Consider the following 14,141-nt stretch of genomic DNA (forward strand, 5'->3'; position numbering starts at 1 on the left):
AATAGATACGGTAGCCTGGTATTTTTACTGCATTCTTGGAATATAGTAGGGGCATGTTCATAAGACTTGTGTGTAGCCTACAGTCATGCAGGAAGTTGATGTTGACAGGTGGAGAGGACCAGCAATAGGAGTGGCCTATGGCCAGCAACGCAAGTATTCAGGCAGGTACTGCATGCCCATAAAGCCCTGAGCCTATCTCCTCTGTTTCAGAATCTGTCTACACTTGAACAATGACACGCAAACTACTATTGTGGATCTTTGCCTTGACCGCCTCACTCAATCCCTCAGGTAAGTCACTGGATACCCTCACCTCCACTCAACAACAATGACTGATTAATAAGTAAACCCCAAGCAGCCGTGTTCCCATGGCACTTTATTCAGACCAATTTCTTTCACAGTGAGGGGGTTCTTTGAGAGGGAAAGCTGTGTTTCGGTGAAAGAGTCAAGGCTTTAATCATTCCTTCAGGCAAGACTTAACATGATGTGGGGTTTTTCAAAAGAAGATAAAATAGACAATGATGATAGTCAGTATTGACAGGTGAACAGTACAGGTGTTATGCGAGGGAGTGAATTAATGTTGTGATCAGCATTTCATTGTACATTGTACCTGTAGCTTGTACATAATGACAAATACTTAACCCTTAACTTGAATCTGAGGGAGTAACATAATTTTACTGTGATACAGTGTGGTGTTTTACAATAGTATTACTATTTATTTAAAGAGGTGGTAATATCTACCTCATTTGGTCTGACACTAATCACTGATGCCATTACTCAGTCAGTACATCTGAAGGTACTGAAGGTCTGATGAAGGGCTGAATCACAATGTTTTTATACTGGTCCCAGAATAAATAGAAAATATTTTGTACTGAGAGTGTCATGCCTCTTCTACTGTACATATAATGCCAGGATTTAAGATACAATCTCTTCCTTGGTTTGAGAAAGAAACCTCCACCCCCTCAGTACATCTGAACCTGTCATGAGGCCAGACAATATACATGTAAGAGCTCGAGGTTGATTTCTACATATGTGGTTGTCTGATCTTGTGACTGTGGTTCCAGACTTACTGGTACAGAACAATGAACAAACCCCTAAAAACAGAATAGACGTGAAAGCACAAATTGTCACAAATGTAGTAGTAATAGTAGTAATAATAATAATAACAGCAATAATAATAATATTAATAATAACAATAATAATAATAATAATAATATTTTTTTGACATTATTAAAACAATTTCACAGCAGAGTATTCAGAGTATTACAATGCACTTTTCATTTTGCCAACTTTTGACAACGTATCACACGGTTCACCGGGGCTCAGGTGGAGAAGCAGGACGACAAAACTCGACCATTTTACCAAACGTTTAGCTGAAAAGAGTGAGCGGAAGTGGACGGAAAAGCTGCCGTTTTATAGTCGCGCACACACTTGATGCTAACCAACATCTATAGTGCTGCTAATTCATGGAAGTATAACGTTTGCTGGCTACTGCTAATCTCACAGTCGTGAAGCTAGAATAGTACCTGGCAACCCAGCGCGCAGTACCAACGCTGTAATACTATTGGCTGGTATGATATCAACAGAGTGTCATTGTCGGGCCGTCAAAATTTCATAATGTAATAATTTCAGACAAAAAATTGTTTTTTATGGAAAAGCAATACTTTTACTCTGCAGCCTTCGCAAAGCCCTATGGATGTATTATTTAAAAAAAAAAAAGTTTATTTTAATCCACATATAACATATTTTACCTTTAAATGTTGTTTTTGGTGCTTTGCAGAGTTAGAGTTTTATACATGGTGGTCAAGAGGTGGCCAAGGAGAAGCAGGGTGTGGTCCCCGAATGTTTTGGGGAATATACTGTATTGTATAGAGCGTGTCAGTGTGGTTCCACCACATTAGCATCGCATGTTAATTTCCCATAGGCTTTTAAAAAGACTTAAAAAAAATACCCTACCCTACCTTTAACATCAAGATCAAGAGACGCCCTTCTCTAAACTAGAAAAGCCCTCTCCACTTCCACATTCAACAGCTGTATATGCTGACGACATGCATCATGGCCAGAGGCCTGCGCTCTCTGAGTGCCCTTCTAGTTTTACATACTTTTTCTCTTTTCTCATCCCTCCTCTGCCTGTCGCCACAGTGGGTCGTCCTGCGGTCGAAGGGCTGGGGGACTATGAGGTAGTGCGGCCAGTTAGACTTCACGCTCTGCAAAAGAGACAAGCAGAGGTGAGTTGCTTTGTTGGTTGCTCTCCCATAATAGCTGTTTTTCTATCAAATACTACACACAACAAATGCATCTAAGTTAAAAACACATTCTGCTGCCATTCCCTCAGCCATCCAGGCCAGACCTTCTGAAGTATGCCATGAGGGTGGATGGGAAAAACATTGAGATGCACCTGGAGAAAAACAGGTACACCGGCTCTTCTCCTTTTCCTGAAAAAAGGAAATGTCCTAACTTGCCTTGCAGAATCTCATTTATTTAGAGCGACTTGCATAAGCCTGCTGATGCTACAAGCGAAACGCGTAGCTCTAAATGAATCAACAGATTCTGCAAGTTCTCCTTGTCTCAAGTATGTGGTATGTAGCCACATACTGTAGAATGTGGTGTTTTTCTTTGCCATTACATTTTTCCCACTTACCAGAACCTTTTATTGCCCGCTTAGTGCTGCAGATAAGCTCATATATGGAAGGTATTGTGCATTATATGACTAAAGCATGAAACTTTCAGCATATGATCTATACACCCCAATAATTAATTTCAGAAGGAGAACCACTTCAGGAGAGACCTTTTATGGCTGTGGCAGCCATTTTCCAAAATGGCTGCCAAAATGGTGGGCGATTCAGTCTATTTTGACTGCAGGGGGCATATATAGTGGTGCTGTGGTGATACAAGCATGAAAATTGGGATGAGCTGTCTCCATGGGTCACTTGACAAGAAGCCACTTGAAATTTCAAGATGGCGACCATTTGTCAAGATGGCCGCCACCTTAGTGGAGCAGCAGATAAGCTCATATGTAAGGTATTGTGCATTTTATGTCTAAAACATGAAACTTTCTCCAGTGTTTCTATACACCATGTTTCTACACAGCATGAAGGTTTTTTTCAGATGTGGAACCACTTCAAGCGGGACTTCTGGAACTTGTCAGAGGTCGAACACATTTGGGTCATCATCAACTTGCTTTTTCACTTTGTAGGCATAAATGCAGTGGTGTGTTTTCAGTTTGACGGCCGCCATACTGAAAAAGGACGTTTTTCCTTGAAAAAGGAAGTCAATGTAGCGGTTATCGCACGGATGATTTCAGTTGGGAGTCAAGGTTTTCACACGTTGATGTCGTCAAAGATAGGGATAGATAAGATGTCGTCAAAGATAGGGAAAGGGTAGAGCCAATGAGTAACCTCGACTCCCAACTGAAATTATATGTGCGATAACCGCTACATTGACTTCCTTTTTCAAGGAAAACTTCCTTTTTCAGTATGGCGGCCGTCAAACTGAAAACACACCACTGCATTTATGCCTACAAAGTGAAAAAGCAAGTTGATGATGACCCAAATGTGTTCGACCTCTGACAAGTTCCAGAAGTCCCTCTTGAAGTGGTTCCACATCTGAAAACAGACTTCATGATGAGTAGAAACATGGTGTATAGAAACACTGGAGAAAGTCATAAAATGCACAATACCTTACATATGAACTTATCTGCCGCACTATAACTGCGCCACTCAGGTGGTGGCCATCTTGAAATTTCAAGTGGCTTCTTGTCAAGTGACCCATGGAGACAGCTCATCACAATGTCATACTTGTATCACCACAGCACCACTATATATGCCCCCTGCAGTCAAAACAGACTGAAGCGCCCACCATTTTGACGGCCATTTTGGAAAATGGCTGCAACAGCCGTAAAAGGTCCCTCCTGAAGTGGTTCTACTTCTGAAATGTATCCTTGGGGTGTATAGATCATATGCTGAAAGTTTCATGCTTTAGTCATAAAATGCACAATTGTTTCGTTAACCTGCAGCACTAGCTATGCAATGTCCTTGCATAAGAGCTAACTTCCCTTGTTTGACAACCAAAAAATGTATTTCTAAGAAATTGAATGTGATGTGATATAATTAATAAAATCTATTGCTACTTTTTGTGCATCCAGGGAATTGCTCACTCAAGACTACAGTGAGACGTACTACCTTGAGGATGGAACTCCAGTCACCTCCACTCCACAGGATCTGGTTAGTAAATGCAAAGCATGTTTTGTGGACTGCAGCGCCTCTGAGATCTCCCTCTCATCTATCATTCCATCCATCCACCCATCCATCTACCCACTCACCCACCTGTGCATCCATCTACCCACTCACCCACCTGTCCATCCATCTACCCACTCACCCACCTGTCCATCCATCTACCCACTCACCCACCTGTCCATCCATCTACCCACTCACCCACCTGTCCATCCATCTACCCAATCACCCACCTGTCCATCCATCTACCCACTCACCCACCTGTCCATCCATCTTTACATCCCTTTCTTTGTTTATTTGTTAATTCATTCATTTTGGTCCTCAGGATCACTGTTACTACCATGGCAGTATTGTGAATGACAGCGAGTCTGTGATCAGCATGAGCACATGTGATGGACTCAGGTAGGCCTCCCAATAACTCAGTCACTATTTTACTTCTAGACAATAACGTTACATGTCGTCAATCAACAATGTGATTTTGGTTTAGGGGCTATTTCAAAACGGCGGCCCAGAAGTATTTAATAGAGCCCCTGTCTGGAGATGATTCCGGGGATCACGCGGTGCTGAAATACGAGGACCAGAGCTCCAAGCCGATGGTGTGTGGAGTCACCAACACCAGCTGGGACCCCGACTACCCCCCCAGCACCAGCCGCTCAAGAGCCTCGGTAAATCATCCCGCCCAGGCCTGACTGGACATGAACCTCTCTATGTCTACTGTTAACTGATCTCAAACCAGACACCACACAAGAGGTTCATCCTTTCACTTGGAAGCAAACTAAACAGAACCTTCATCATTTTTTAGGGCCGGTCTCTATTCCAGCAGCAGAAGTATATTGAGCTCTACCTAGTGGCAGATAACCGCGAGGTAAGACAGACTATCACCTCAGATGATGCCTCATATGATGTCAACCCAAGTCAACTTACTCATTTTTATATTGTGCAACAAGTTTGCTAGACGATGACTAAACCTGACTAACTGACAGGATGAAAGTCTGACTGACAGGATGTTTGATGTTGATGACATCACCAAAATGACACTTACTGTTTCAGTTCCAAAAGATGAAGAGAAACATGGAAGAGTTGAGGAAGAGGATATTTGAAGTCATCAACTTTGTGAACATGGTGGGTCACTGGCACTGCCAGTAGGAACTTGAAATGACAATACACATACCCCCCAGTGGGAGCCCAACATCCTCCCAAAGCCTTCATGCTTTTTAATAGGTCTCTCATAGGCCCCTCAGTGAGTTTTCCATTGGCTCTGCCTGCAGGTGTACAAACCCCTCAACACCTTCATTGGCCTCATCGGGCTGGAGGTGTGGTCAGACGCAGACAAGATTCCGGTGACCGCCCCTTCTGCGGCCACCCTGGACGCCTTCACAAAATGGAGGAACAGCAACCTGGGGAACAGAAAACATGACAACGCCCATCTCATCAGGTAGGACTGAGGCTAACCCCGACTGACAAGCTGCTGTGGTCTTGTAGTCAACCCAAGTCAACTTACTCCTTTTTATATTGTGCAACAAGTTTGCTAGACGATGACTAAACCTCGTACTAACTGACAGGATGACAGTTAGTCAAGATGGACGTACTGTGTATGTGGGGGTTACATGTCTCTCGTTCCATGTGTTACAGTGGCATCGACTTTGAGGGAGCCACAGTGGGGCTGGCTTTCGTTGGGACTCTCTGCTCAGTTCACTCAACTGGGGTGGTGCAGGTAGGATATGGTTACAGAAAATGTGATTAGGCCGTCATTACACAATGGATGACATTTACTCATGTTAATGGTTATTTCCAGGGCATTTTAAAATGTTGAATTGCATTTTAACTTGGGAATAGTGGCCAGAAATGTTGCTAGACTTGACCGTGAGAGATGAGGAAGTGTTTATACTGACAGAACCCAAAACATCCTGACGCGTCAGCAAAATGATGATGTTTTCTGGTTGTGAGGAAATCTCCTTTGCTAGCGAGATTTGGTCCATGACTTTCATATGTATATTAAACATTATATATACTAACTTCCTTTCAGGACCACGACCCCAGGGCCATAGCAGTAGGGGCCACCTTGGCCCATGAAATGGGCCACAACCTAGGCATGAACCATGACGACTCTAGTTGTGCCTGTTCTGGAGACAGCTGTGTAATGGCTGGAATCCTCAGGTAAGGCCGCTGTTACAAGCTTCACTCTCATACAGTAGCTGCACGATACTGTCAATGATAAACCACAACTCACTAGGGTTAGATTAACAAGCTATTGAGGAGGTTGTGTGCTACAAAACAAAACCCAACCACAAAGAGCGAAAGTGTGACCTTGAAGGTGAAGGTAACTCCAGAGTTTCTTTCAGCTGGAACATCCCCAGGACCTTCAGTAGCTGCAGCAGTGACCATTACATGCAGTTCCAGAGGTCCCGGAACCCTGAATGCTTGCTGGACAAACCCAGGTTCAACGACTTGCTCTCCCGCCCTGTGTGTGGGAACGGCTTCCTGGAGAGAGATGAGGAGTGTGACTGTGGCTCCCTGAAGGTAAACATGCAAACTTGACTTTCATATACCATCTCTTTACACTCACATGAACAAAGTGATTCAAATAATCTTGACAATTCAGAACCAAATCGTGTGTGTGGCTGCTCAATATTGCTTATTGATACCGATACTTATCGATACTCTTATCGATACTATTCTACCACTTTGGGACTCATTAAGTCATAAGTCACTGTAATATAGTGATCCTGTCTGATACTTGTCCAGCCATTGCTAGTTATGGCTACTTTATACACATTGGCAACCTCAGCTATGATGTTTCCCTTTTTAACTGCATCCCAACGTCCTTCCCCCAAGGGCAGCCAGGGGCAGACAGTAGGCAGCGTGCAAGGGACGGGCCCCGGGGCCAACCAAGTGCTCCTGTCCGTCTTCGCCAGGGACGGACAGCGTTAGCGATCTGTTCTTCTGCATGTTTTTCATATTGGGTTCTTTTTATGGGGGAAATCCTTGCGAACACGGGGAGAACATGCAAACTCCACACAGAAGAGAGCCCTTCTTGTTCTTGTTTTTGCTGTGAGGCAAGTACTGTACTAGGTACTGCGCCACCGTGCCGCACGTGAGCGATTTTGGGGTTCAGTGTCTTGCTCAAGGACACTTCAGCACAACGCCAGGAGCTGGGACCTTGCAATCCCCAGCCGGCCGCTCTACCTCCTGAGCTATGTGCGGCCCCCAGGTATGAGGGTGTCTGATAATGTGCCTCTGGAAGGGGAGTGGGAACTGGGGTTAAGGGCTGTGGTCACCTCCCTACAGCAGGGGTGACCAATACGCCAAACAGTGCAAGCCATCAGAGTGTATTGTGCTGTGTGATTGAGTCATATACAGTAAGTAGGATAAAGACACTTTTCTGATCACTAAGCTGACTGTTACCTGTTAAGATTGTGCAAGGCAAAAATATAACAAAGTTGTTATAAAAAAAAACTGTCCGTTTTTGCCAGGGACGGACAGCGTTAACAATCTGTTCTTCTGCATGTTTTTAATATTGGGTTCTTTATGCGGGAACATGAAAACTGTGCACAGAAAGGCCCTAAGACCTTCTTGCTGTGAGACGACAGTACTAGGTACTGCGCCACCATGCCGCACGTGAGCGATTTTGGGGTTCAGTGTCTTGCTCAAGGACACTTGGGCACGCTGCGGAAGCTGGGATTGAACCGGGGACCTTGTGATCCACAGCCGGACGCTCTACCTCCTGTGTGTTATTGTTTTGGGCCATTATTCTTTTCCCAACTCCCAAGATAAAGCTACTGTAGCAAAGAAGATTGGTTTTGAAGAAGAAAATCCTAGATTTGCATCCCATCATGGCACGTCCCGTCCTCGCATTTCAACTTGCAGTGAATGTAGCTACTCTACTTTCGGCTACGACTGACAGTGATCTTATCACTCGCCTAGACCAAACACACCTGCCTTAGCCAAACAAACCCTGTCACATCACATCCTGCTATTCACCACGCAATCAATGTACTGTAACTAATATTACAATGGTTCCTGTAACATTAGCTGCATCAAAATAGCTAATGTTATAGGAATCATCATTGTAACGTTAGCTAACTGTTTTAGTCACCAACAGCTACCGTTAATGTTATGGAAGCAGCTGTAGTTGTGAGCTTGTGAGCTAACTAGCTATCACAGTCTTATTGTGCTGGATTAGGATTGGAAGCATTGGAACTGATGTGTCCAGGTGACAAGACCTATCTTAATTTAGCAGACGTCAGATATTTCATGTCGTTCCAGTTCACAGCTATTTCGATGGCATGGCTAGCTGATTCTGTCCTAATAACCAGTCCTGAAGAGAAACAAGCCAGCACCAGCCCATAACCAGGCTGGACCTGGTCTGGTTTATTTCAGTGTGAAAAGAGAACTTCATTTACACTATGACCATGTACAATAGAATGCAGACTTGAAGTGCCTGCCAACGGGACAGCATTTCTAGATGATACAATTACAGTAATTTAGCAGACACTTTTATCCATAGCAACTTACAATAATTGCATTGTAGGTAGTCAGTTAACATGTCTTTGTGTCTGGTCTTGCACATTCCCTTTGCCAGGAGCAACTTTGGAAAATGCAAAAATCCTTGTGAAACACATTAGACCAACATGAACATATCCCTAGCAGTTATCTTCCGTAACACCTGCTGTACATCATGTAGTCATAAAACACTTCATATGGCTCTAAGGACATACAATGTTCTGCTACATTCACCCTATGGATTCATCATCATGATTGACAAGTATTAATAATGTAGCTGTTTATGGCCATGCCTTTGTGGTGGCCAGGAATGCCAGACGTGACTGTATGAAAGGCCTCACATTTCTGCCCGAGCTGTTGAAATTTAATTTGTTGAGACCTGTTAGTCAGATAAAACAACATTTCCCAGAACCCCCTCACGCTGCTACTAGTCTTCTACTGCAAACAAGGATACTTTATCTCCTGTTCCAGATGCTATCGCTTGCCTGAAAAAGGTCAATAGCATGCACAATTGCACAAAGATATTTAAGACTACATCTTTCATTAAAGAAGCCGTCCTCTCTGTTTTTAATACTCTCATATCAGGTCACCATTATTGTAATGGCATAATGACTGTTTTGGTTGTTCCAACAGGAGTGCACCAACCCATGCTGCAACGCTACTACCTGCACTCTGACCAAGGGCTCCCAGTGCGCAGTAGGGGAGTGCTGTCAGAACTGTAAGGTGAGAGCGCAGCACAGCTCCTCTCCAACGGAGATGCCACAGCCCCCTAGTGTTTTTTTTTTGTCACACTGCAAAAAACTTCGGTTCGGAAAGCACTATCATGCCAGAGATATTCATTAGGTGGGCTAGCTTGTAGAAGCTATAGCCCAACTTGTGATATTCCCACAATTTCTTTCTTTCTTTCATATTATTATTCTCCTCAGTTTTTTGCCGCTTTATAACTTCTTCATACTTTGTGCTAGAAACTTCATTCAAACTTTAAAATGTTCATGATGTTAAGCTCTTTAGCGGATGTATACAGATTTTTGATATATTTTAATAGTTTTTTAGTAATTTAACTTTTAATAGTAATGTTTGTGCCATTGAAACTGCTGGTGGAATGTTCAGTATCATTATGTTTTTACAGTGGTGACAGCTGTTGCTTTGAAAATATTCACACATTTTGTGAAATGCTGGAACTCCTAGTTTTGACAGCTCACACACATATTATATATCGAAATGTTCACACAACTGTTCTGATTCGTACAATGTAAGTATCTAAGCTGTGTGACTTATAGTTTTCGCTGTATGACAATTTGTTCGGCAACTGCGCTCCCCATTGAAATGTATGGCGCTGCACTCTAGCTTTTGAGCTGCTAATTTTGCATTTTTACTCTTTTTCTAACTTGTTGCTATGCCTACAGTTTTAACAGCTTATACCCATAGTATATATCGAAATGTTCACACAACTGTGCTGATTCGTACAATGTAAGTATCTAAGCTGTGTGACTTATAGTTTTCGCTGTATGACGATTTGTTCTGCAACTGCGCTCCCCATTGAAACATATCGCAAGTAGCCTAAGTCAGCGAATTCTGTGTGTTCTGTGCTTTGGTGCCGTAGAGCTGTGCTGCTGCGCTGCTGCGCTGCTGCGCTGTGGTTGCTACTGTATAGTGACTGTTCACAGGAGAGAGCTTTAAGGTACCTTCATTAGTCTACTTGAATTCTAACCCTATTTGTACTGTAACACTACTTGAATTTGATAATTCTTCTTCTACTTTAGTACCAGTAGTAATAAATGTGGTAGGCTATTTATAGTAGTTTATTAATATTTAGTTATATTTATTATATATAGAAGTCTGTGTATAGAAGTTATATTTATTATTATTGGTAGTGCTAACAGTTATATTTGTAGCTATAATAGTAATAGCAATTGAGTTTATAGTAGTTATATATACAGTAGTTATAATAGTACTGGCAGTAGTTGTTATATACCTTAACTCTAACAGTAAGGTTACTGTTAACCCTAATCCTACTGTTAACCCTTACACCACTGCAGTGATGATCTGTTATTGTAGGGTAATCCTCTCAACAGGCATCCTTTTTATAACAACAGTAGTAGTATTCACCTCAACTTCCATACCAACACCTCCAACAACTACTGTGATAGCATTTGTATTCCTACCTTCCTTCCTTAGGCTACTAACTTCCGTCCTACCATCTTACCTTCCTTATATTCAAATACATATTCAGAATGACATTCAGACTGTAAACTAATATTTATCTTACAGTTATATTTGTAGTTATAATAGTAATATCAATAGTGTTTATAGTAGTTATACAGTATTAACAATAGTTAGTAGTTATAATATTATTGGCAGTAGTTGTTACAACCAGCTTCAGCAACTAGCCCACCAAACATTTTCTCCAGGAAATGTATTTTCTAGTTGTCTTGTATCTTATATCTATCTCAAACAAAACAGCTTGTTGCAATGCTTTCTCCAACTGAATGATGATACTATTATAATACCATACCACTGTTCCATTACCATGACAGGTCTTGCCAACATCCAGGGAGTGTCGTAAGAAGCAGGATGACTGTGACCTGGCAGAGTACTGCAATGGGAAGTCAGCTGACTGTCCTGAGGATGTCTTCACTGTTAACGGCATGTCCTGTGATGGAGGGAAAGGCTATTGCTTCAACGGACACTGTCCACAGAAGGCAGACCAGTGTGTCAAGATGTATGGAGCATGTAAGTGACAGCAGCGTCTTCCTCAGCCTTACTGGTAACTGGAGAGTGACATACCTCATATCAGTGACCACATGGCCCCTCTTTCACCTTTTCTTAGACTCTGGCCTTACTGTTATGATTAAGGATATTGATAATAGCCTTGATGTGTTCAAGATCATCTAATAAGTTGTATTTAGTTAGTATTTAGTAATAAGTGGCGATTCTGACTGGTGCTGTATATTGACACACAAATGAACCAAGAATCTTAACCCCTCATCTCCCCCTCAGCGGCCGAGGTGGGCAGTCAGTACTGCTATGAGCAGAACAAGAGTGGGTTTTACAACGGCTACTGCAAAAGAACCCAAGACCAGTACATCGCCTGCCAGGCACAGTGAGTCTCACTCTCAACAGGCCTACACCATCATGAGGGCCTCGGCGTCTTACTATCCACTGGATTCCGCTCTGCACTGTGTTCTGAGTCACCAGGGCGTAACTGTCATAGCGCCTTGTTTTTGCTTGTAGAGACTTCATGTGCGGGAAGCTGTTCTGCAGGGTGCGGTTTGGTGACTGCAAAGCCACGTTCTATTATGATCTCAACAATGACTTTGGCCAGGTGGACACTGGGACCAAGTGTGAGGAAGGAAGGGTAAAGGAAGCTTTTGCTTTAATACAGACATGGCTAATGTTTATCAGTTTACCAGAGATAATGCAGAGTTCCTATGAACTCAGGAAATGAATAGTTCCTATAAAATCAAGAGGTCAAAAAATCTGAATTTGATATAGTTGTTTATTCAGAACCCCTCTCTGTGTCCTTGTTCCAGGTGTGCAGCCAGAACGAGTGTGTGACTCTTCAGACGGCGTACCGAGCCACTAACTGTTCAGCAAACTGCAGGGGCAACGCAGTGAGTGCAGCGTTCTGTCTTCTGTTCAACACACCTTCTGTACAGAGCACCTTTTCATCTGACATGCGCGTGTCTTTGTGGTGTCTTTGTGGTGTGACACTATACTAATACCTTTCCCAGGTGTGTAACCACAAGAAGCAGTGCCAATGTAAACCAGGGTGGCTGCCTCCTAACTGTGATCAAAAAGATCCAAATTTCACAGGCCTGTCTAAAGGTATGACATGTTCCTGTGACTAAAATAATCCATCTGTGATTGAAGCTGGAATGGAACACAAACGATCCACAAATACAAAAAATGTTGAATAGGTATCTTCATGTTAGAAAGTTAAAAACAATGCAAATCATCAGTTTGTGCCAACACGTGATTTCAAACCACCATGATCTGGGCTTTTATCTTCTGTTGTATTGCATTCATCGCATGGTTCAAATTAGATGATGTTTAGGAGTCAAATATGGAGTAAGCAACTATGTTTTTTGATGGTTTTAGTAAGCAATGTCTGCAGAGTTCTCCAAAGCAAACAGGAGAAGAATGTCACTATCCTCTCTGTCCTCACAGCTCCTGGCAACAAATTATGCCATACTGTACTTCAAATCATCTATGAAGGCAAATGAGGCAACACTATAATCATTTGGACTAGATCTTCTGGACAGTGCTTCAGTCTGGGTCCAATAAGGAGAATTCTCCATAGCGGGGATACATTTCTACCTGTCAAGCTACACCCTTCACCTGGTACTCTGTTCCACTGCTCTGTTCCTCTAGGGACTGTGGTTGGCATAGCGGTGGCCGTCTCACTGCTGGTCATGGCTGCTGTTTCTGTGACGGCCGGCTTCCTCTGGAAGCGACGACATAGTCCTGGTTTACCCAGGTGAGTAGATGCTCAGCAGTATCATCCTTATGCACCACCAGCATCCTGTGGTTCTTCTGAGTGGGTCTTCACACTGACCACCTCACTCCTTTTATCAACCAGTGTCCGTACGCAGAAGGAATCTCATGGCGTAGAAAACCCTAGCTTCCACCAGAATCTACAAATGCCTAGCTAAAACATAGCAGTGCCACAGGTAATGTGAAATCATGGACTCCGCGATTACTAGCATCAAAAATTGTCATTGTTCAAATAATAATAATCATGTTTTTCCTCAGGCTCCGAGACCGACACCCCCACCACGGGCTCTGAAACCGCACCAACCAGACCAGACCTCAGTGTGCAGCTGCAAAGGCAAAAGAAGCATGTCAGTATGTGCAAATGCACTAACCTCATTTTCTCAGAATCCTTGATGAAATCAGGTTTGCTCCATCGTCTCTTTAGCTTCAAGCAGTGTGTGCCAATGATGTGCAGATTGCGGTACGGGCAAACTAAGATAGTGTCTAACCTCACCATTTAGCCAAAGCATAAGGAGCTCTCTACAGGGTACACACATTTTACTTTTAGGGACAGGGTATTTTTTTCCTGACCACATGAGCTGACCAGGGAATCTTTAAGCCATAACCCTCTCTGCCATATGAATGGATATTTGTTTGTTAAGGATCAAATATTACTTATGACTTGTAATTTGTTCATTTGTCTTGTGTTGATTGAAAATGTATTTTTTTACTGAGGACTTCATTGAGGGCCAACCAGGCACATTGACCGCATTTACTCCTACAGCAGCATTAAAATGTGTCTCGTATCCAGATTGTGCATCTAGATATGATTTAACCTGATTATATTTACACCTGGTATTAATGTGTCTCCAGTGAGATCTGATTGAGATCAGATTGCTCTACAGTATCTCGCTCAAACAACCGAATGCCACA

At 42.8% G+C, this 14,141-nt stretch overlaps 1 protein-coding gene across 1 annotated transcript; it reads left to right on the top strand.

Annotated features, from left to right (window-relative positions):
• Positions 1–230: 230 nt before the first annotated feature.
• adam28 (ADAM metallopeptidase domain 28) lies at positions 231–13,521 on the top strand (the record flags this gene model as incomplete). Its single annotated transcript, XM_084457439.1, has 20 exons — positions 231–288; positions 2,140–2,225; positions 2,333–2,409; positions 4,142–4,220; positions 4,555–4,631; positions 4,717–4,894; positions 5,032–5,094; positions 5,280–5,351; positions 5,498–5,664; positions 5,862–5,943; positions 6,256–6,386; positions 6,572–6,749; positions 9,366–9,455; positions 11,270–11,465; positions 11,733–11,835; positions 11,967–12,090; positions 12,266–12,346; positions 12,467–12,560; positions 13,107–13,212; positions 13,488–13,521. The coding sequence occupies 20 exons, from the start codon at positions 231–233 to the stop codon at positions 13,519–13,521; spliced, it is 2,076 nt and encodes a 691-aa protein (XP_084313565.1).
• Positions 13,522–14,141: the final 620 nt, after the last annotated feature.

This window comes from Borostomias antarcticus (genome assembly GCF_949987555.1).
Source record: "Borostomias antarcticus genome assembly, chromosome: 23".
NCBI classification, from domain to species: Eukaryota; Metazoa; Chordata; class Actinopteri; order Stomiiformes; family Stomiidae; genus Borostomias; species Borostomias antarcticus.